Here is a 20,589-nt window from a genome sequence, read left to right as displayed (position 1 = left end):
TCACACAACCACATCACTGTGCTGGGTTGTGGCTGCCAGGTGTCCCACACTTTTCTACAACCCCTAGCAAAAAGTATGGAATCACCAGTCTCGGACGAGCACTCACTCAGAAATGTTATCATGTAGAACAAACTTAAATAAAAAGCATGAAAAATATAATGAATTAGTTCAAAAGGGTAACTCTTTAGCATCATCACCTTGGCAAGAGACAAAAATCTGCATTGGTCGAGAGTCAAGAATCTGCGTTGGACAAGGTGATGATGCTGGAACTTTTGTTTGGTGCTGTTCCAGTGAGATTTACAAAGATGATTGCCTGAAAAAGACATCAAAATTCCCCTCAGTCCTTGATGATATGGGGCTGCATGCCAGGCAAAGGCACTGGGGAGATGGCTGTGGTTAAATCTTTAAGGACTGAGGGAATTTAGATGTCTTTTTCAGGCAGTCATCTTTGTAAATCTCACTGGAACAGCACCAAACAAAAGTTCCAGCATCATCACCTTGCCAAGAGTCAAGAATCTGCATAGGTCAAGAGTCAAGAATCTGCATTGGACAAGGTAAGGATGCTGGGGCTTTTGTTTGGTGCTGTTCCAGTGAGATTTACAAAGATGACTGCATGAAGAAGACATAAAAATTCCCTCAGTCCTTGATGATATGGGGCTGCATGCCAGGCAAAGGCACTGGGGAGATGGCTGTGGTTAAATCTTCAAGGACTAAAGGAATTTTGATGTCTTTTTCAGGCAGTCATCTTTGTAAATCTCACTGGAATTGGCACCAAACAAAAGTTCCGGCATTATCACCTTGTCAAGAGTCAAGAATCTGCTCCAAGGCTCCGTTCTTGTGCTGCCTTGCGGTGGCCTATTGGCATTGTCCTGCTTCCGCCTTCCTCTCTCCTTTCTACCCGGGCATCCTCCTTGGGCCCCAGCGCCGGTCGCCAGCTATGTGTCGTCCCCTCTGGGTTCGGCTCCGTTCCTCCCTCAAGTGTCCCTAGTGGGCCGGGGCGGTCCACTGCGTCGGATGGGGAGTTGCAGCAGTGCTGAGGGTCCGGGTGGGTGGGCGATGGCGCATCCCCTCATCCCTTCCCCTGAGGGCCGGTTAACGGGTGCGCAGATGGTCCGGTCAGGTCAGGTCTGGCTGTGGCCCCTTTGCGGGAGCTACGGGAGGACGGTTGGGCCACACTCGCTACCCCGATTAGCTGGGGCGGTGTCAGGATCCTGGGGCAGCCCCCCCACAGCCTTTCCACTTGTCTGCAGGACTATCACACGTCTGAGTGGGTTCACGCATGACTGGGTGCAAAAGTGTATCGCACGAACGCTATTTTTAGATGGCAAGGCTCCGTGACGTCACCATCTAAAACCGGAAGGGGGTCAACATAGAAGCGCGGTCGCATACAACCCATGCTAGTACAGCTTGTTTTCTGTCGGTAATCTTTCAAAAAAGAACATGCCAAGTAAACACTGCTGCTATGAAACTTGTAGAAGCGACTCTAGACATTACGACATATCAGCATATATTCAGCATATCTTTTGTGAGCAATGAGGTCCTCATTAGTAATTGCCATTCACACTCGCAAAACCACAGGGTTGGAATGCTCCAGTTAGCATCTTGAGTGTTTGCAGGGCAAGGCTGCTTGTTTGCAGAGGACTGCCTGACATTACAGCATTGAGAAAAAACAGCTGTCTAAATCCCTCCGAATATTTAGTTGCATTGTTTCTTGTATGTATGGAGCTATAATTGTCATATTGCTGATGATGAACAGAAGTCACTTTTTTTGCACAAAAAAGCTTTTTATTCAATAAAGAAACTTATTGAAGACACTGGTCAACTCCGTGTTCCTCCGTGTTTGAATAAGCCAAGGGAGCCCTGGCTTTGCAAACATTCAAAATGCTAATTGCAGCTATCCAGAGTGAAACCCCCCCTTCACACCAAGGCAACGACTCCACAGGAGTGTGTAGGGGTGTTGTCTGCTTGATTGCTTGTTTGAGTGGTCTATTGTTTGGCAAAGTCAAGTAGTCAGTTTGGTATCGGGGTCATTTGACCCCTTTCTGTTCTTTCTTTATAGCCAAAAAAAAAACAAAAAAAAAAAACAGTGTTTAACCACTCAACAGTGATTGGGCATACACCTGACTTAGGGGCAGTTTACATGGCAACTCTGCGACACGAAGACGCAATGACTGCGTTGCGGAGTGGCCTCACGTTCGTATGGTGTCGGCGAAGACGGAAGGCAAAGACGCAAACCTTGGAATCCTGCCTCCAAAGTGGAAGAATTCGATTGCGGGGGGGTGGCTTGCTCCGCATGCATATCAAAAGCTCCCCACTGTATATATCCATCTTGTGTCTTATCTTTCCATTCCAACAATTTATTTTACAGAATATATATATAATTTACAGAAAAATATGGCATATTTTATAGATGGTTTGAACTGCGATTAATTGCGATTAATTTTTAAGCTGTAATTAACTCGATTAAAAATTTTAATCGTTTGACAGCCCTAATTTAAATATGTTGAATGTTTCAATTTTTATGCCTTTTTGAACAAAAGAAAATGCCATACCTTGGAGTGGGCGGGCATGTTGTCTTCCGGGCTGAGGAGGTCAAAGCGGAACCTTCGCTGTCACCTTGTAAATCTGCACTGCTCCCTAGGGCCTGGCATGAATACTACATCGTTTTCATGTGGAATTGCGACATTGTTAACGGAGACGGAACCATATAAATGCAAACATGAAATTTGTCGTCTTCTCGGAGAGTCACCATGTAAACAGCCCCTAAATTGTTTAGTAAAAATTGGATTCTTTGACTTTGAGCAATTGAATCCAATTTTTACTAAAATTGGATTCAATTGCTCTAAGTCTCCTTAGGCAGACGGTTCACTTACTTATTTCGCCCCTTCTGTCAATGTTTGCATGCTATCCTCATTCAAATATAAAAACCTATAAATGTTTGGGTGGTTTTCGTTAAAGCGGACACTGTTTTTTCATCGGTGTGATTTTGAAAAAGGTCAGATCACATTTGATGGTGATTTTATGCAGAAATATGAGAAATTCCAAAAGGTTCAGATACTTTTTCATACCACTGTAGGTGTGTAATAGCGTATTTATTGATGTTTTTCTCCACTTCTGTCTGCTTCCTTCCTTTCTGTCACTGCATTCTCCTAATAAACAAAACATCATGAACAACCACAATGGGAGGACAACAAACTCCAATGTGATACATTAAAACTGTTCAGACCATAAGGAACCTCAGATTGCTATTCTAAGTGTCTAAGCATCTGAACAGGACAGGGGGGAAAAGTTGGGAGGGATATTTCTTTTGAAAAAGTTTGGACAAAGTTTCAACTTGACAGCTAGTGGATGAATACATTTCTCGCAAGGGGAAGATGACAGAAACACGTATCTCTTGATCGTTTTCAGTCATGTGAATATCTAATCCGGTTGACAAGTATTTGAACAATGACGGAATTTAGGATTTGGACATCTGCCGTGGGTTTAAAATATAACAATCAAGATGTGACTAAAGAGTAGACTTCAGTTTTAATTTAAGAGGTTTTGCAAAAAATATGGCATTTATGCAGATGACTTCCATTTTTGGGTCCTAAAAGCATTCTAACAAAAGTTACTCGGTTCTAAATATACCCGGAATTGTTCATACTTGACGAAAACAGTTTGCCGTCAATGACTGAAGATGAGTTACTTAGTCATTCAATTCTAAACATAATAAGCAACCTAATCTACAAGGACATTCACTCAATTAGATTTATTGCCCGTTCGTTAGTTGCGGGATTCATAATCGATCTTGATTTAGGCTTTTTTTTTTTTTTCCTCCCGGAAGAATGGGCACATTTGCACAATAAGTCTCATTTGCGAAATATCTAATGTGATCGCGGCTTTTATGGGCCTAATAAAGACTCAAGTGAGGCACCTGGCAATAAAAGCATTAACTGTCTGAAGCTCTCAAGAAGTGACGCGTGTTAATTAAAGCCAACGAAGTGCGTAAACCGTCATTAAATATTGAATGCATGTGAATTAAACCGACTGTATTATCAGCTATGGCTGCATAGTTTGAGAAGGCTCAAGGGTATTAAGTTTTTACATGGATTATACCATGTCATGTAGGATGCTCACTAGGGATTGAAACCTCTGGATAGCTCACGATACGATACGATTTGCAATACAAGGCTCACGATAACGATGAGACAATTATCGATACATGGGTGAAGAAATCATTCTACGGTATTCTACAAAACATCTTTTTTTTATCAGACTTCTTTTTAAAGGTCATACCGGTTCTCGGTGGGAGCATAACGATAACCTTTTGGGCTACAAAGTACTGCGATATATCTTTTTTTTTGTTATATTTTCGCACCCCTAACACTTACTATGATACCCAAGTGGGCATGTTTCATTATTTACTATGACATTTCATTGGGCTTCACATTTTAGCTGTAAATATGTATTCAAACCAAAACCTGTGTGCCACTGAGAAAAGTCGAATGATAAATATTATGTAACCGTAGCATTATTTTCCTTTTTTTGTTGATGGTATATTGACCATTACTGGTATATTGTTCATTATTGGAATATTGTCTTTTAACTCTATGTGACTTGAGCAAAATAGACATTGTACGTGATGTTTTACCATGCGGTTATTGTTCATTCCTTTCCATGCTGGTAAAAAACCAGTACTGCAACTATGCAATTACTTAAAATGTCGATATACTGTATATACATATTAGGGCTGTCAAAATTATCGCGTTAATGGGCGGTAATTAATATTTTTAATTAATCATGTTAAAATATTTGACGCAATTAACACACATGCCCCGCTCAAAGAGATTAAAATGACAGCACAGTGCAAATGTCCACTTGTTACTTGTGTTTTTTGGAGTTTTGTCGCCCTCTGCTGGCGCTTGGGTGCGACTGATTTTATGGGCTTCAGCACCCATCAGAATTGTGTAATTATTTACAGTACATCAACAATGGCGGGCTACTAGTTTATTTTTTGATTGAAAATTTTACAAATTTTATTAAAATGAAAACATTAAGTGGGTTTTAATATAGCCTTTTCTATAACTTGTACTAACATTTATCTTTTAAAAACAAGTCTTTCTATCCATGGATCGCTTTAACAGAATGTTAATAATGTTAATGCCATCTTGATGATTTATTGTTATAATAAACAAATACAGTACTTATGTACCATATGTTGAATGTATATATCCATCTTGTCTTATCTTTCCATTCCAAATGTAATTTACAGAAAAGTATGGCATATTTTATAGATGGTTTGAATTGCGATTAATTACGATTAATTAATTTTTAAGCTGTAATTAACTCGATTAAAAATTTTAATTGTTTGACAGCCAATACATATATAATGGGTTTCATGAAAATACATATTCACGTTTTTTTGCGATTGAATAACGTCCCACACCATTTAAAGGCATTTTTGTTTTGTTACTTGTAAACCAGTTGAAAACTGATAAACGGCATTCAAGTCTTAATAAATGCAACTGCCTGAAATGGATACAAATATCAAAAGCAAATGTTTGCAAATATCTTATTATAATCACCTGAATCTACGACAGAAATGTGACAATTTTTTGTGTTCGTTTGTAATACATTAAAATAAACAAAAATACCAAGTTTGACCTTTTTTCCATTGTTTTTTTACACTTAAAAGAAATAAGATTTCCTTTCGTAGTAAGGTGTTTATACAACAGTACACTTTGTGTATGAGCTCTTATCAGTCACCGATGTTTTTTTTTTTTTTATAGATAGGTAAGATAAATAGACAATTGCACAAATACATGAACTAATATTGTTGATTAGACGGAATGTTGAAGTCAGCTAAGTGTTCTTTGGTTTGACAACAGCAGCCTCTAGTGGTTGGGAAATAAACAACCTCAATTCCTTGAGCGCTGCATATACTGTATATACAGACTGTATACAGTATATACCTCAGCATTGCCTTCGCAACACAAATTCTCTGTCTCATTCGAGATTTCAGATTTTCTTTCTGGATGAACCTTATTTCGTCAGGTAGCAAAACAAAACAAATTTAAAAAAAAAATTTAAATCCAAAATATGTTTCACTATTTATCTACCTGTACAGCAAACATTGATATATACTAATCAGACACTTCATAAGCGACTCAAAGAAAAATTGTCGTTCATTTTTTTTTTTTTTAAGTCTAGTTCAAAATGTGTAACTCACAAGCCTGTCGGGGGGCCTGGGGGGGCAACCCGGGTATGTTGTCCCGGGCCTCAGGACCATAGGGGCCCCTGAATGACCCTTATTTTACTTTACAATCACATATTCCTTTTTATTTAAATCATTGTCCGACTGAATATTATGTTCTACTCGATATATACTTAAAAATGTTAAATATTTAATAAATAAATATTTTTCCTTTTTTTTGCCCAACCCCCACCCACCCACCCACCCACCCACACACACAACTTAGCAGAGAATGGTTTGACCCCGCTCTGGTGCACTCAAGATTACACTACGCACGTGCCCTGAAGCGGGAAATTAAAATCTGCCATTGTTATAAACTTTTCTTTTTTTTTAATTCAAAGAATATTCAAAGAACCAGTAAATTCACTGACTGCTCAATTTTATTTAAAACTGTGCAGAATATATATATATATAAAAAAAAAACAAGCAATACAATTGACCGCATTATGAACAGAAGCATAACAAGCTCAAAAACTACAAAATTTAGCTTAATTGCAGATTGCAAGCAACTGCCAGGTGCATACTGCTACCTACTGTACAGGAATGTGGTGTTTTTTATTGGTCAATATCTTGTCCACCTACCTAATCTCGCTTGTACTCGTGGGCTGCCACTAGTGCTCAGTTATGGTATAGTTGCACGGGCTCATTAATTGAGCATGAAAACGAAACCATCAATTTACAAGAGGGAAAAAAACAAGTGTAACGCAGGCGACAATTTAAAAGTGGTGGAGTAAAAAGTACAGCCACCTGCTGTAAAATGTAGTGAAGTAAAAAGTAACACTTCATATTTGCACTCAGGTAAAGTACAGATACGCAAAAGTGCACTCAGGTAAAGTACAGATACGCAAAAGTGTACTTAAGTAGAGTAATGAAGTACTTTTACTTCATTACATTCTGCCAGTTTTTGGGGCATTTACAGGTCACTTTCTGTTCATTTACAGGTGAAGGAATTCGGCCACCCCGGCAAGCCGCGGAAACAGCGACAGCCGAACCAAATGGTGTTCCGCTGGCACCGCTCCCACAAGTCGGCTGGGAGGGGCCAAATACCGCACGTTCACTCCGGTGTTAACCCTTTGTACTGACTCAGTTTTGAACGGTTCAAAAAAGAGCTGACCGAAAACAGGTTTACAATTTATTCGTCGACAATGGTCAAAAACAAGGCAGAACAGACGACGGAGAGACAATGCTGGATCCAGGGTCGGCAAAACAACGGCTACATAGAAATGTCCCCGAGAAGCGTCAGTTGTTATCTAAATGATCAGTCTTTTGAAAGCTCTCGCGAGGGCGGGCCGTGGGCAGGAAGAAAGGTGTGAAGAACGATGAAGAAGGGGGTATGTGGGATTAGGGGATTATTGTCTTTTGTTGATTGGACAGGAGGATTTGGGAGTTACTGTTGTCCGGGCAACGAGGATGTGGATTCTGCCCCCTCAGCGTCAAAGGAGGATCTTGGAGTCTTGTCAGTTGTGTTATCAGTTGGATATCGGGCGTTCTCCGATGCTACTTGTTTTAGGACAGAACGCCCTGCTCTTTGTTCTGAAGTGCCCGGGAGAACTGATTGCGAGAGTTGGTGCGTCAATCTTGCTCATGACGCACGTTGGGCTTCTGTGATAAAATGAGGTTGTGTATCTTTTATGCCCTCTTGTTCTGCTTCTCTTCATTAAACTATCGTACAAGTGGTATTTATTTTTATATTAGGTGTATTCGAGTAATACAAACAGTCTTACAGTAAAAATGAGAAACGATACTATTCCCTGATTGGTTATATTAAGTGTGTTAGAGTAATGCAAACAGTTATATGGTGTGTGCGAGAAAGGTACAGTGGGGCAAATAAGTATTTAGTCAACCACTAATTGTGCAAGTTCTCCCACTTGAAAATATTAGAGAGGCCTGTAATTGTCAACATGGGTAAACCTCAACCACAAGATGTGAAAAAAAACAACTGAAAATCACATTGTTTGATTTTTAAAGAATTTATTTGCAAATCATGGTGGAAAATAAGTATTTGGTCAATACCAAAAGTTCATCTCAATACTTTGTTATGTACCCTTTGTTGGCAATAACGGAGGCCAAACCTTTTCTGTAACTCTTCACAAGCTTTTCACACACTGTTGCTGGTATTTTGGCCCATTCTTCCACGCAGATCTCCTCTAGAGCAGTGATGTTTTGGGGCTGTCGTTGGGCAACACAGACTTTCAACTCCCTCAACAGATTTTCTACGAGGTTGAGCTCTGACGACTGGCTAGGCCACTTTGGACCTTGAAATGGTTCTTACGAAGCCACTCCTTTGTTGCCCTCGCTGTGTGTTTGGGATCATTGTCATGTTGAAAGACCGAGCCGCGTCTCATCTTCAATGGCCTTGCTGATGGAAGGAGATTTTCACTCAAAATCTCTCGATACATGGCCGAATTCATTCTTTCCTTTACACAGATGAGTCGTCCTGGTCCCTTCGCAGAAAAACAGCCCCAAAGCATGATGTTTCCACCCCCATGCTTCACAGTGGGTATGGTGCAATTCAGTATTCTTTTTCCTTCAAAAAAGAGAACCTGTGTTTCTACCAAAAAGTTCTATTTTGGTTTCATCTTACCATAACACATTCTCCCAGTCCTCTTCTGGATCATCCAAATGCTCTCTCGCGAACCGCAGAAGGGCCTGGACGTGTACTTTCTTCAGCAGGGGGACACGTCTGGCAGTGCAGGATTTGAGTCCCTGTCGGCGCATTGTGTTACTGATAGTAGCCTTTGTCATTGTGGTCCCAGCTCTCTGTAGGTCATTCACTAGGTCCCCCCATGTGGTTCTGGGATTTTTGCTCCCCGTTCTTGTTGTCATTTTGACGCCACGGGGTGACTAGGGAGTTGAAAGTCCGTGTTGCCCAACGACAGCCCCAAAACATCACTGCTCTAGAGGAGACCTGCATGGAGGAATGGGCCAAAATACCAGCAACAGTGTGTAAAAAGCTTGTGAAGAGTTACAGAAAACCTTTGGCCTCCGTTATTGCCAATAAAGGGTACATAAAGTATTGAGCTGAACTTTTGGTATAGACCAAATATTTATTTTCCACCAAGATTTGCAAATAAATTCCTAAAAAAATCAAACAATGTTATTTTCTGTTTTTCCACATTCTGTCTCTCATGGTTGAGGTTTACCCATGTTGACAATTACAGGCCTCTCTAATATTTTCAAGTTGGAGAACTGGCACAATTAGTGGTTGACTAAATACTTATTTGCCCCACTGTACTAATTAGACACTTCATAAGCGGCTCAAAGAGGTGCTCACCTATTATTTAAGTGTAGTTCAAGATGTGTACCTCATATAAATGCAATTGCTTTTCAGAGGATAGACTGCACATATTAAAGGTGTGTTCCTAACACGGCCTCGGGAATGTCACTGTGCCCCTCCTTCTCCTCTTCTGCAGAGTCTTCCGAGCTGTTTACCACTGCAGCACTGAGCGTGTGGAGCTCCTCCAAAACACAAAGGAGTCTCTCTGGTGGGATAAAGACAGTCGAGCTGTCAGACGGTCCACCCTAAAATGAATGAGAGTATGAGCACACCACTCACCTTCAGTTGCTAGCGTTGCTCCCGTAAAACGGCTTTTCTCACTAGGTTGTTCTTCAGGAGCAGATATCGTTTGTTTAGGTGCCGCTCGGGGGAAGTTTCGCTCAGCGACTGCAGCCTGAGGAACATATTGACCACTGCTTAAAGGATGACGCTAAAAGAACATTTTGTCCAACCGGTATGATCTCACCAGTAGTTTGTGTCTATTGGTCTCAGCCTCTTCTGTTTGTTGAGAGTCTTTTGTATGCCCACTTTGTAAAGCTTCAGTTTCTCTCCAGTGGTTCTGTTTCCTAGCTACCGCTCTTTCCAACTGTCGTAAAGTCAGAACTGCAAGATCACAAGCAAGTGTAGTGTTGTATCTGTATATTCCTTTACATGACAAGTGGCAATTTTTGGTCATTTAAAAAAAACAATCAGGGTCTACATATAGGTGATTCCCTTCTCTTTTCTCCTTCTCTAAAAGTCCTCAAAAAGAAAACATAGAATTTCAGGGTTTTTTTCCCAGGCTCGGGCCAAATAAAACACAAAATTTCTGTGTTTTTTTTTTTCAGGCTTAATTGGCCCTGCAAATCAAGTTAATTGATGGGGCTCGGGCCGGTCGGGCTTTAATACCCGCGGACCGGGTCGGGGTGGATTTTTTAGGCCCTATTTTACCTCTATCTTTAATACAGTCTTAATGAGCTTAAATTGGCTGCAGTTACGATGTCAGGAATGCTCCCTCCGAAAAAAAAAAAAAAAAAACACGATTTGACCAACATTATGTTTAACAAACTTTTCCAGCGTTATTTCATTGTGTAAATGCATTTTTAATGATCATAAAAATATGTAGACTATTTACCGTAATTTTCGGACTATAAGCCGCTACTTTTTTACTTCACTTTAAATCCTGAGGCTTATAGTCCAATGAGGCTTATTTGTTGATTTATTTGGGTTATTAGGTAACACTTTATTTGACAGCGGCACCATAAGACCGTCATAATTGTGACATGACACTATCATGGGCATTCCTGAATGTTTATGACAGATGTGACCATTAGGTGTCATCCGGCAAATTATGTCACTAACTTTATGTCTAGCTCGGGTCTTTTACATCCATTCAAAAGTGAGCTAATTTGCTTTCAGAAGCATTCATGATTGCTCATGACAGTGTCATGTCGTAATTATAATTGTCTAATAAGTCTTATCGCGCCACTGTCAAATAATGTATTGCCAAATACCATATATAGCAATTAATGAAACTGGAATAGTAACTGAAGAAATAATTAGCACATAACAGGAATTTTGATTGTTATTTACATCTGTAGTGCTGCAACGCATGCTAGGAGGCATGTTGGATGACAACAGTGTTGACAGCAGGTGGCAGCAGAGGTTGACTGTCTACCCCAAGGGAGCAGTGATGGCCAAATGAAGCTTCTTGAAGCAATCAAGCTTTGAACCAATTGGCTGCATGGTGGTTCATTTGGTCTTAGGACAGTCGTATGATGCCACTGTCAAATAAAGTGTAACCAGTTAATATCTTTTGGTGCAAATATCCCATAATACAGTGAGGACAGCTGCGGCTTATAGTCCAGTGCGGCTTATCTATGAACAAATGTCGTTTTTGTGTCAAATTTGGTGGGTGGCGGCTTATAGTCAGGTGCGCCTTATAGTGCGAAAATTATGGTAAACATTAAGGAAATTTGCGTTTTTTTCCTGCCAACTGAGAATTTGTTACAAACATTTACGACATCGGGAACGCTCCTTGCGGAAGAAAACGCAATTTGACCAACATTGTGCCAGCCGATGCAGACCAAAAATGACATAATATCCGAAACAGATCACCGATGGATTTGAAGTAGATAAATGGTGGTCTGTTATGGTCTTCAGAATCCACAATACAGGGTTTTAATTCCACCGACAAACGGACGCATTCCCGATGCAGAGGTGGATGGATTCTCCGTTTTACCGGTGGTGGTTGTGGTAGTACTGCTAGCCGGTTGCGTACTGTAAACTGTGCGATTGCCTGCTGTTGTCACGGATATAATTTAGGTTGCACTGAGATGTTCTTGAAAATTAAGACCACGGTGAAAAAATGCCAGACTTACAACAGCTAATTTAATACTTTTAATACCTTTAATAACGGGAAACTAAATTCAATGCTTTTTTAATACTTTTAATAACCCGTGGGTACCATGTGAAGAGATATGAAAACCTGAAATACAGTGACAACAACGTAGAAGAAAGTAGCGCCCCACCCCGCCAATTTTTTTTTTGGGTGTGTGAGTGTTTGTGTGTGTTCAATGCATTTATTCAGATTTCGCATTGGAAAGACATACATATAAAAGTATTTTTAAAAAATTTTAAAACTATGTATACATATTTTAATAAATGGTGTTTAAGCACTTCAAAATGTAATCATTTTGATAAGTTTTAGACATGTTCCTGTTCCAATGCATTATTTTTAAACAGAAATAAAGAAAAAATATTGTCTTTATTAAATGCTTTATTGAGTGAGTCCACACAAATCCGTTCCAGCTGCTCATTTACACACAAGTTGCCACAGCAACTGTTTAACAAACTAAACGATAATTGACGCATGCGGCATTTATCTGAATTCTGAATTATTTAGAATTAACTCCAGAAATCGTTATTTAGATGACGAACATGACGCGCTTTTATTAGGAAATGTTCACCGGAAGTACGTTCGCTAAACCGTAAGCTTTGCACTACGCAAAAAAGCTCATTTTGTCACTGCATGTGGTACCAGTAATCAATTTTTTTTAAATCCTTTTTTTCATTTGCAAATGCTGTTAACCAGCGATTTTTCATGTTTGAAGTGTCACCTTTTAACCGCAGGTTTGCGTTTTGGAGGAGACTTCAGAAAGAAAGCTGACCAATACGCGGGGTCTGAAAGGCAAATTGTTGTTGGATTATCTTTAAATACCCGCTACTTTTTGAGCAGAATTCTAGCTTTGTGTAGGCTAATGTTCTTACTGTTGAAAGCACAAAAGTGTGTAATAAACAACTAGCACATTTATATTTTGCATTTTCTCACTGTACCGAAAATGAACCGAACCGTAACCTCAAAACCGAGGTACTTACCGAACTGAGATTTTTGTGTACTGTTACACCCATAATGATAATGTTACACGAACGTTATGTAAGGATATGGTGCACGAACAACCAAATGCGAACGTGGCCGGGATGTTAACGTAACATAGCTATTAAGAGTTATTCAGATATTTATAGCATGAAGGACATGCTAACAAGTTTACCAAACCATCAGTGCTACTGCAAAACACCAAAATAATATGTGAAATTATATAATATATATATATATATATATATATATATATTAGGGCTGTAAAACGATTAAAATTTTTAATCGAGTTAATTACAGCTTAAAAATTAATTAATCGCAATTAATCGCAATTCAAACCATCTATAAAATATGCCATATTTTTCTGTAAATTATTGTTGGAATGGAAAGATAAGACAAGATGGATATATACATTCAACATACGGTACATAAGGACTGTATTTGTTTATTATAATAAATCAACAAGATGGCATTAACATTATTAACATTCTGTTAAAGTGATCCATGGATAGAAAGACTTGTAGTTCTTAAAAGATGAATATTAGTAGAAGTTATAGAAATGTTATATTAAAACGCCTCTTAATGTTTTCGTTTTAATAAAATTTGTAAAATTTTCTATCAAAAAATAAACTAGTAGCCCTATTCTGTCCTCAATGTGTGTGAGTACACAAACTGACGGATAGCGAACATAAGTTCCAAAAAGAAATCAGACGGTGTGGCAAAGTTGCATGGGCTTTACTGAAGTCATCTCTTTTTGACAGGAGCACGTTTCTTGTATTTTTGTAAAACTGAAAATAACAAGGCAATGTGTCAATAACTTGCATAAATCACAAAATAACATAAAATGTACACACACGTGTCCATTTGAGCAGTAGCACTAGCCAATTAGCTCACAAGCATCGAACAATGTAACTGCATTTCACCACATATGTGAACAAATTCAAATACACATCATCAATAACTATCTAATGCTCATGAATATAAACAAAGGAGGAATATAACTCACAAGCGATGCATGTATTAGACACAAACAGTGTGATGGGGCTATGAGAACTGCCACTGAATACTGGATGCGGACGCTAGCTGGTCTGAATAGCACTGTCGATTAGTGTGAGTTCGCGTCGACATATAATCACGTCAGAAAAGCGCACCGAAACCCAAATAATCAGCTGCACTGAATCGCCAGCAGAGGGCGACATTACGCCACATAACATATGCAAGTCACACCCAAGCACCAGCAGAGGGCGAAAAAACTCCATAAAACACAATTAACAAGTTGGCCTTTCACTGTACTGACATTTAAATCTGTCTGAGCGGGCCTAGTGCGTTAATTGCGTCAAATATTTTAACGTGATTAATTTAAAAAATTAATTACCCCGCGTTAACGCGATAATTTTGACAGCCCTAATATAAATTATCGCGTTAAGGCGCGGTAATTTTTTTTTATTAATCACGTTAAAATATTTGACGCAATTAACGCACATGTCCCGCTCAGACAGTATTCTGCCTTTTGGTAAGTTTTACAGCAAGGTTTTTTGTGCTGTCTAACAGCGAACTCTTGTGGTCGCTTTGCGACATGGTTTATTGCTTTCTTGCCAGTTCAATATGGCTGCACGACGTCTCGGGCTGACGCCTACGTTGTAATGTTGTGCTTATATGATCCTTGGACAAGATTTGTCCGTAAGTATGGTTGTTGCAAAGAATGTACATATTATGTTAGTAAGCGAAATGTTATATTTTTTGTATGAGACGCTTTTTGTTTATGTTTAGTGAACCTGTATAGCGTGCTAAGCTAACGTTGTTGCTAATGCAATGCTTGTGTACTTTTTTTTGTAGTTTCACTACGGTCTAAAGAAGACTGTGGTTTGAGGCCATTTTATTAATAAATCAGATGAAAAAGGAAAAAGTCTGATTATTAAGGAGTCGTTCACTTGCTGTCTAGCTTTGGAAAAAGTAGACGCTTCGGAGAGAGGACAGCATAGACAGATTTAAATGACAGTAGAGTGAAATGCCCACTACAGTCCTTATGTACCGTATGTTGAATGTATATATCCATCTTGTGTCTTATCTTTCCATTCCAACAATTTTATAGAATATATATATAATTTACAGAAAAATATGGCATATTTTATAGATGGTTTGAATTGCGATTAATTGCGATTAATTACGATTAATTAATTTTTAAGCTGTAATTAACTCGATTAAAAATTTTAATCGTTTGACAGCCCTAATATATATCAATAATTTCACACATAAGTCGCTCCTGAGTATAAGTCGCAACCCCAGCCAAACTATGAAAAAAACTGCGACTGATAGTCTGAAAAATACAGTAAGTTTATGTTCACAAATGCTTTTTTCCCCCACCATAGTTGATTATTAACATCATGTGTAATATTACATGTTTTTAGACATGAGTCAATTAGATATTTTACTGTAGATAAAATATTAGGGAACTCAATCGGTTGGTTCTGCTATTTTAAGCTAGCTTTGGTAAATCTTCATTACTGAATGCATAGCTTTCATGAGAATCCCCCACATGTGGACATCACGTTTTATTTAGGTCAATATTAAACAAAAACAAAACAAAGCTAAATTTACAAATGTTAAAAAAAGAAAAAAAAGAATTCGCCGCCAGTCTCACTCAGCCCAAATGGATCGGATGTCTAGCGTCGTCAATGGCAGCCCATGAGTTAAATGAGTGCATATACAGTGCACACTCCGAAGTACCTTTACACATGGTTTAAAAAGCGTTGTAATCCCCCTACCTGCTTTGGTGTGCTCTTTTTTAACCGTGCTGAGTTGGACCTCCATCTCTTTAAGCTTTTCAGCACAGCAGCTTTCCATTTCAGACAGCCGCTCACGAAGAACTGTGGGGAGCATTTGCACGATTCAGCGGAAAAATGCTCAAGGTAGAAAAAAAATAAATAACCCACTTGAGTTGTAACATAGAGCAAGAATGTCAATGACATTTTGGTTCACGGGCTACATTTATGGCAATTAGTAATTTCAACTTAACAACAAAATAGAAAGGAAGCAGACTGTAATGAATCAGTTTTCTTAAACAGTTGTTCATAAGCACAATCCAAATCCAATTTGAAAGCACACTCTCTTGTATGACAAGTTACAGTTTCAATACAAAGCATACAAATAATTGGCATTATTTACTCACCTCTAACAGAGGAAAACTGGATCTAACAACAGAAAAGATAATCTAACTCTCGATTAGGGCTGCAGCTATCGATTATTTAAGTTATCGATTACTGTATTAGAATAATCAAGTACCGTAATTTCCCGAATATAACGCGCACTTTTTTTCCCCAAAATCAACTTGTAAACTCATGGTGCGCATTATAAACGGGTACATGGATGGAGACAGAAATATATATATGTATTACATATATATATAAACCGATTTTTTTTTCATTGACACGGCCAAGTTGTGTTGAAGAAACGTATGCGGCGACCCGTTGCCGACCATTACGGTACGTGACGTCACCATTTTGTTTCGGTAATACTTCACACTAATCGGCCGAATGATTTCGTCTGTCTTAAATTCTGCTTTTTTCACTCTTCATAAAGCAGAGAATTTAGTTTCTTGAACTCATTTGAGTCGACGTTTATTGCAGCTCCACAATTCGGAGCATAACAAATGTAAGGACACACACTTCCTGTGTCCGTCAACTATATCGGTCCCTCGGGAAACTCAAACCCAAATAACAATAGTTCAGTAGTTTTACCGTATCAATCCATGGAAGAAACATTTATTCATCATGAGGAAACGAGCAAGTTATACAGCAGCCTTTAAAAGAAAAGTCACATCCGTTTTGTTTTCTCCTAGATTCTGGTAAGTTGGAGAAGTTGTCAAATCATATTATTACCGTAAATATTGTCAGTTTACGGTAATGTTTTGAACTACCAATGTGCTATGCTTGTGCTGTGTTTCACCAGTCAGTAAAATGACATCTCTGTATCTGTACACGAGCTCTGTTTTCTTGTATTCTTCTATTTATTGGTGCTAAAATTAGGGTGCGCGTTATAAACGGGTACAATAATTTTCCCCAAATTTTACAAGTAAATTTGGGGTGCGCATTATACACGGGTGCGCCTTATATTCGGGAAATTACGGTAATCTGATCTGATGAACATTTAATGCATTGCAGAATACATTTTAGGAGATTTAAAACAAAGGCTTGCCAAGATAGCACTTTAAAAAGACTATTAACTGCAAATACAAAATAAAATTCCTGAGGGTTTTTCTTTTTTTTCAAAAAATGCAGAATTGAACTTTCATTTCACAAGAGCAATAAATGCATTTAAAAATAAATTTAAATACCTTAGCTTAGTCTCAAAAGAAATAATGAGGATCGAAGTACAACAAAAGAACAATTTGCTAACTTGCAAAAGTCAGCTAGCTTAAATGGTATAAAATGCCAACTTTTTTTCCTACAATGCTCTTCACAAATTGTTCAAACATATATTCCCAGAAAAAACTGTTAATATACCACAAAACTAAATTATGAATGCATAAACAAACATGTTAGCTCATACAAAAACTTACAACCATATGTTGGCCTTAACAGGCGGCAGCTGGATTCAGCCATGTTAAATGAGTTATGCCATATTCACTGTTGCCGCGAGAGGGCAAAGTGTCCACCCAAATTAATAAATCTTGTTAGACCTCATTAGAAGTTAGACCTCTTTGACAGCCAGAAATCTTGCTTGTTTGTAGGTGACCAAATACTTATTTTCCATTCCAATTTGGCAATACATTCTTTAAAAATCAAACAATGTGATTTTCTGGGTTTTTTTTCCCACAATCTGTCTCTCATGGTTGAGGTTTACCAATGTTGACAATTACAAGCCTCTCTAATCTTTTCAAGTAGGAGAACTTGCACAATTGGTGGTTGACTAAATACTTATTTGCCCCACTGTACAATAAATCACATGTATTCCATAGTTTAAGGAAAACAAGCAGAATACAGGGCATAAGAGATAAACAACGCCTTATTAGCCCAACGTGTGCGTCATGCAACTGACTGAGCAAGATTGACGCTGACAAGCCGAAGTCTGCACCACCACCATCGCAACATCAGATTCCTTCAATTTGAAGGGTGCGGCTTATAGTCAGGTGCGCCTTATAGTGAGAAAATGACAGTCATCGCATTACTCGAGTAAACCGATTAATCGTTGCAGCACTACTCTCAACACTTCGTAATGTTCAGCAAACCAACTTGAGTGTAGCAGTGAACTCTCTCTTGCTCTGAATACTGGTGCGTGCAGCCTCACATTACAAACAAACAAGGACCCAAACGGGACTCCTCATAGCTGCCTGCAAAAATCATTTGTTGGCAACTATCTTATTAACCGATTTAATCAATTCGATGTTGCAGCCTTATTGTTGTGACAGGTTTGACTATTTTTCCTGCAAAATTTAATTTAAAACAAAATATTTTTACTTGATGACAGGGTAATAATAATAATAATAGGGTGAACATTTTTGGTAACTAGTTAAAGGGATCCTCTATTTTTAAGACAATTCTTAAAAGATGAATGTTAGTATGAGTTCTAATAATTTGATATTAAAACCCCTCTTAATGTTTTTGTTTTAATAAAGTTTGTAAAATTATTTTAAGTGATAGGTCGCCATTCTTGTTACGTCGCAGTGCGTGACGTCACCGGGGCCTTTGCCGAAATTCCAGCGTGTCACTCGTTAGCTTTCCCAACATATCGTCAGTTCTACCCTTCCTATTTGAACCAGATCTGAAAAGTGAAGAGCAGGACAGCACTGTCGGTCGTTCACAAGACGAGCTTCAGGGAAAAATGTATGCTGTCCGGTTTTATTAGCAGATATTCAAGGTAAGCATGTTGCGTTTTCAAAGTTATCCCAGTTATGTAGATTGTTAGCATCCAGAGCTGTCGTGTGCTTTACATACAGTACAGGCCAAAGAGCACACCTTGTGTAATCCATTTCTTGTACATTGTAACGCGTGGTAGCTAGGATACGTGTATAAAAGTACGAAAAAGGGGAGAAGCTTCCACTTATGCACATTTATTCACAAAAAAATAATATTTCCACCTTGACCACTCTTCACTCGGGAGCTCAGCAGCATGCAAACGTGCGTTCCCTGACGAACTCCAACATTGTTGTAAGGTCCACGTTAAGAGTCACTGTCGTCACTGTAGCGTGCCATAGTGCTTTATTTATTTAGTATGATTTGAGGAAAACTCCCACAACGAATAGTCAACGAAAAAGTTAGCAATAGTAATCCAAATCCGCGTTTTTTTACTCACTCTATGATCCAGGAATTAGACCGATCCCGTGGCAACGTCGCAGCCGCGATCAGGCCGTCCATTCCACAAAATAGACTGATCCGAAAAGCCGCTGTGGGACCGACGAATAAAACAAATAGACAGATCCGAAACCAATATTGCAGATGCGGTGGGACCGTCGGATCCAGAAAATAGACGGATCCCTTACCTGACTGAGGATCCAGGAAAAATGTTCGGGCACCAGTTGTAACGCGCGGTGGGTAGGATACGTGCATACAGGGAACAAAAAGGGGGAGAAGCTTCCACTTATGCACATTTATTCGCTAAAAATAATAATTCCACCTTGACCACTCACTTCACTCCCCTTGTTTCCATTTGACTGGAAAGTGCATCCAGAAGCAGCACATCGTGGCATTTTACTTTGCGAGTTTAGGCAGCAATAAGCAATTGTTGAACATGCTACACATTTGGAAAGATCCCAATGACGTCATCACTGCGAGCCCGTAAACCATGGCGCCAACTAACGGTCAAAATATGGACTAAATATTATAAAATATTGCCATTGATTTAACATTTTATGTGTTTCTAACAACATTTTAGTACAAGAGAACAATTGTGGTTTATTAGAGCCTACATGTATTTAAGTTAGAGGATCACTTTAAAAATTCTGGCAAACAGCGAGTATTTCATCCGTTCATGAAGTTCAGTCTATCCAAATTAGATACCCACGACATCAATCACGTTCAAACATTTGATATCGTTCACTAGGTGTAAACAGACAGTTAAAACAATTTGATCCCGGCGCGATTCAGACCTGCAATGGAAAACAACGCCAAGGTCTCACCTTGCTCGCTGTGCTCCTTTTGACTTAGCAGTTTCGATTGAAGCTCGTCCCGCCTGCCGTTGCCGACTTCCAGCTGAGCCAGGACATCCCGCAAGTTCTGCTGGACCTCCTCTCTGCCAGACACGGCCTTCTGCGTCTCGTTCCGGCACTGCTCCAGTTCCTCCTGCTGCTGCCTCAGCTTGCTCTCATCTGTCAGGGGCGTGCAAAAGCAAAATCAGACAAGGCAACAACGTGGCATCACAACAAGAAAAATTTTGATCTTACATTCTTCTTTCATATCAGCCAACGCTTCCTCAATCAGCTCCGGGGTTTTTTTCAGCTCCTGTGTGAGCTTGAGTTTCTCTTCACTCACCAAACTCAGTTCTATCTGTAAATTCTGGATGCTATTTTAGAAGAAAAAAAAAAAAAGAAAACAGAGGTAAGTAACCTCTTGGAGAAAAAATCGTTCAAGTGCATTTATTGAGCAAAGTTGCCGACCTGTCCACCGCTCGTTCCGCTTGCTTACTGGTCTTCTGGACTTTGTGGAGTGCAATTCTTCTCATGAACAAAGCTGTGAAGCAAAATCATTAGGATGTACGACACCGTAGGCTACGAAGTACAAATGAAGG

The 20,589-nt window shown here is 39.1% G+C and overlaps 1 protein-coding gene across 4 annotated transcripts in view; it reads right to left on the bottom strand.

Annotated features, from left to right (window-relative positions):
- Window positions 1–6,635: 6,635 nt before the first annotated feature.
- The window catches only part of cchcr1 (coiled-coil alpha-helical rod protein 1), a 172,116-nt gene continuing 158,162 nt past the window's right edge, over window positions 6,636–20,589 (bottom strand). For 2 of the 4 annotated variants that reach the window (XR_009061390.1, XR_009061389.1), the window contains 8 exons: window positions 20,459–20,531; window positions 20,246–20,364; window positions 19,982–20,170; window positions 15,633–15,734; window positions 9,979–10,115; window positions 9,792–9,906; window positions 9,510–9,717; window positions 6,636–7,837 (listed from right to left, as the gene is read on the bottom strand). Coding sequence is in view for 2 of the 4 variants with exons in the window: in XM_057821755.1 (XP_057677738.1) it covers window positions 9,584–9,717; window positions 9,792–9,906; window positions 9,979–10,115; window positions 15,633–15,734; window positions 19,982–20,170; window positions 20,246–20,364; window positions 20,459–20,531 (869 nt within the window). In the remaining 2 variants the exon portion in view is untranslated. Of the gene's footprint in view, window positions 7,838–9,393; window positions 9,718–9,791; window positions 9,907–9,978; window positions 10,116–15,632; window positions 15,735–19,981; window positions 20,171–20,245; window positions 20,365–20,458; window positions 20,532–20,589 lie in introns of those variants that run through there. The other 2 variants (XM_057821755.1, XM_057821754.1) reach the window with 2 other exon arrangements.

Source organism: Corythoichthys intestinalis, chromosome 18 (assembly GCF_030265065.1).
Source record: "Corythoichthys intestinalis isolate RoL2023-P3 chromosome 18, ASM3026506v1, whole genome shotgun sequence".
NCBI lineage: Eukaryota > Metazoa > Chordata > Actinopteri > Syngnathiformes > Syngnathidae > Corythoichthys > Corythoichthys intestinalis.
This window is presented reverse-complemented; position numbering and strand designations above follow the sequence as displayed.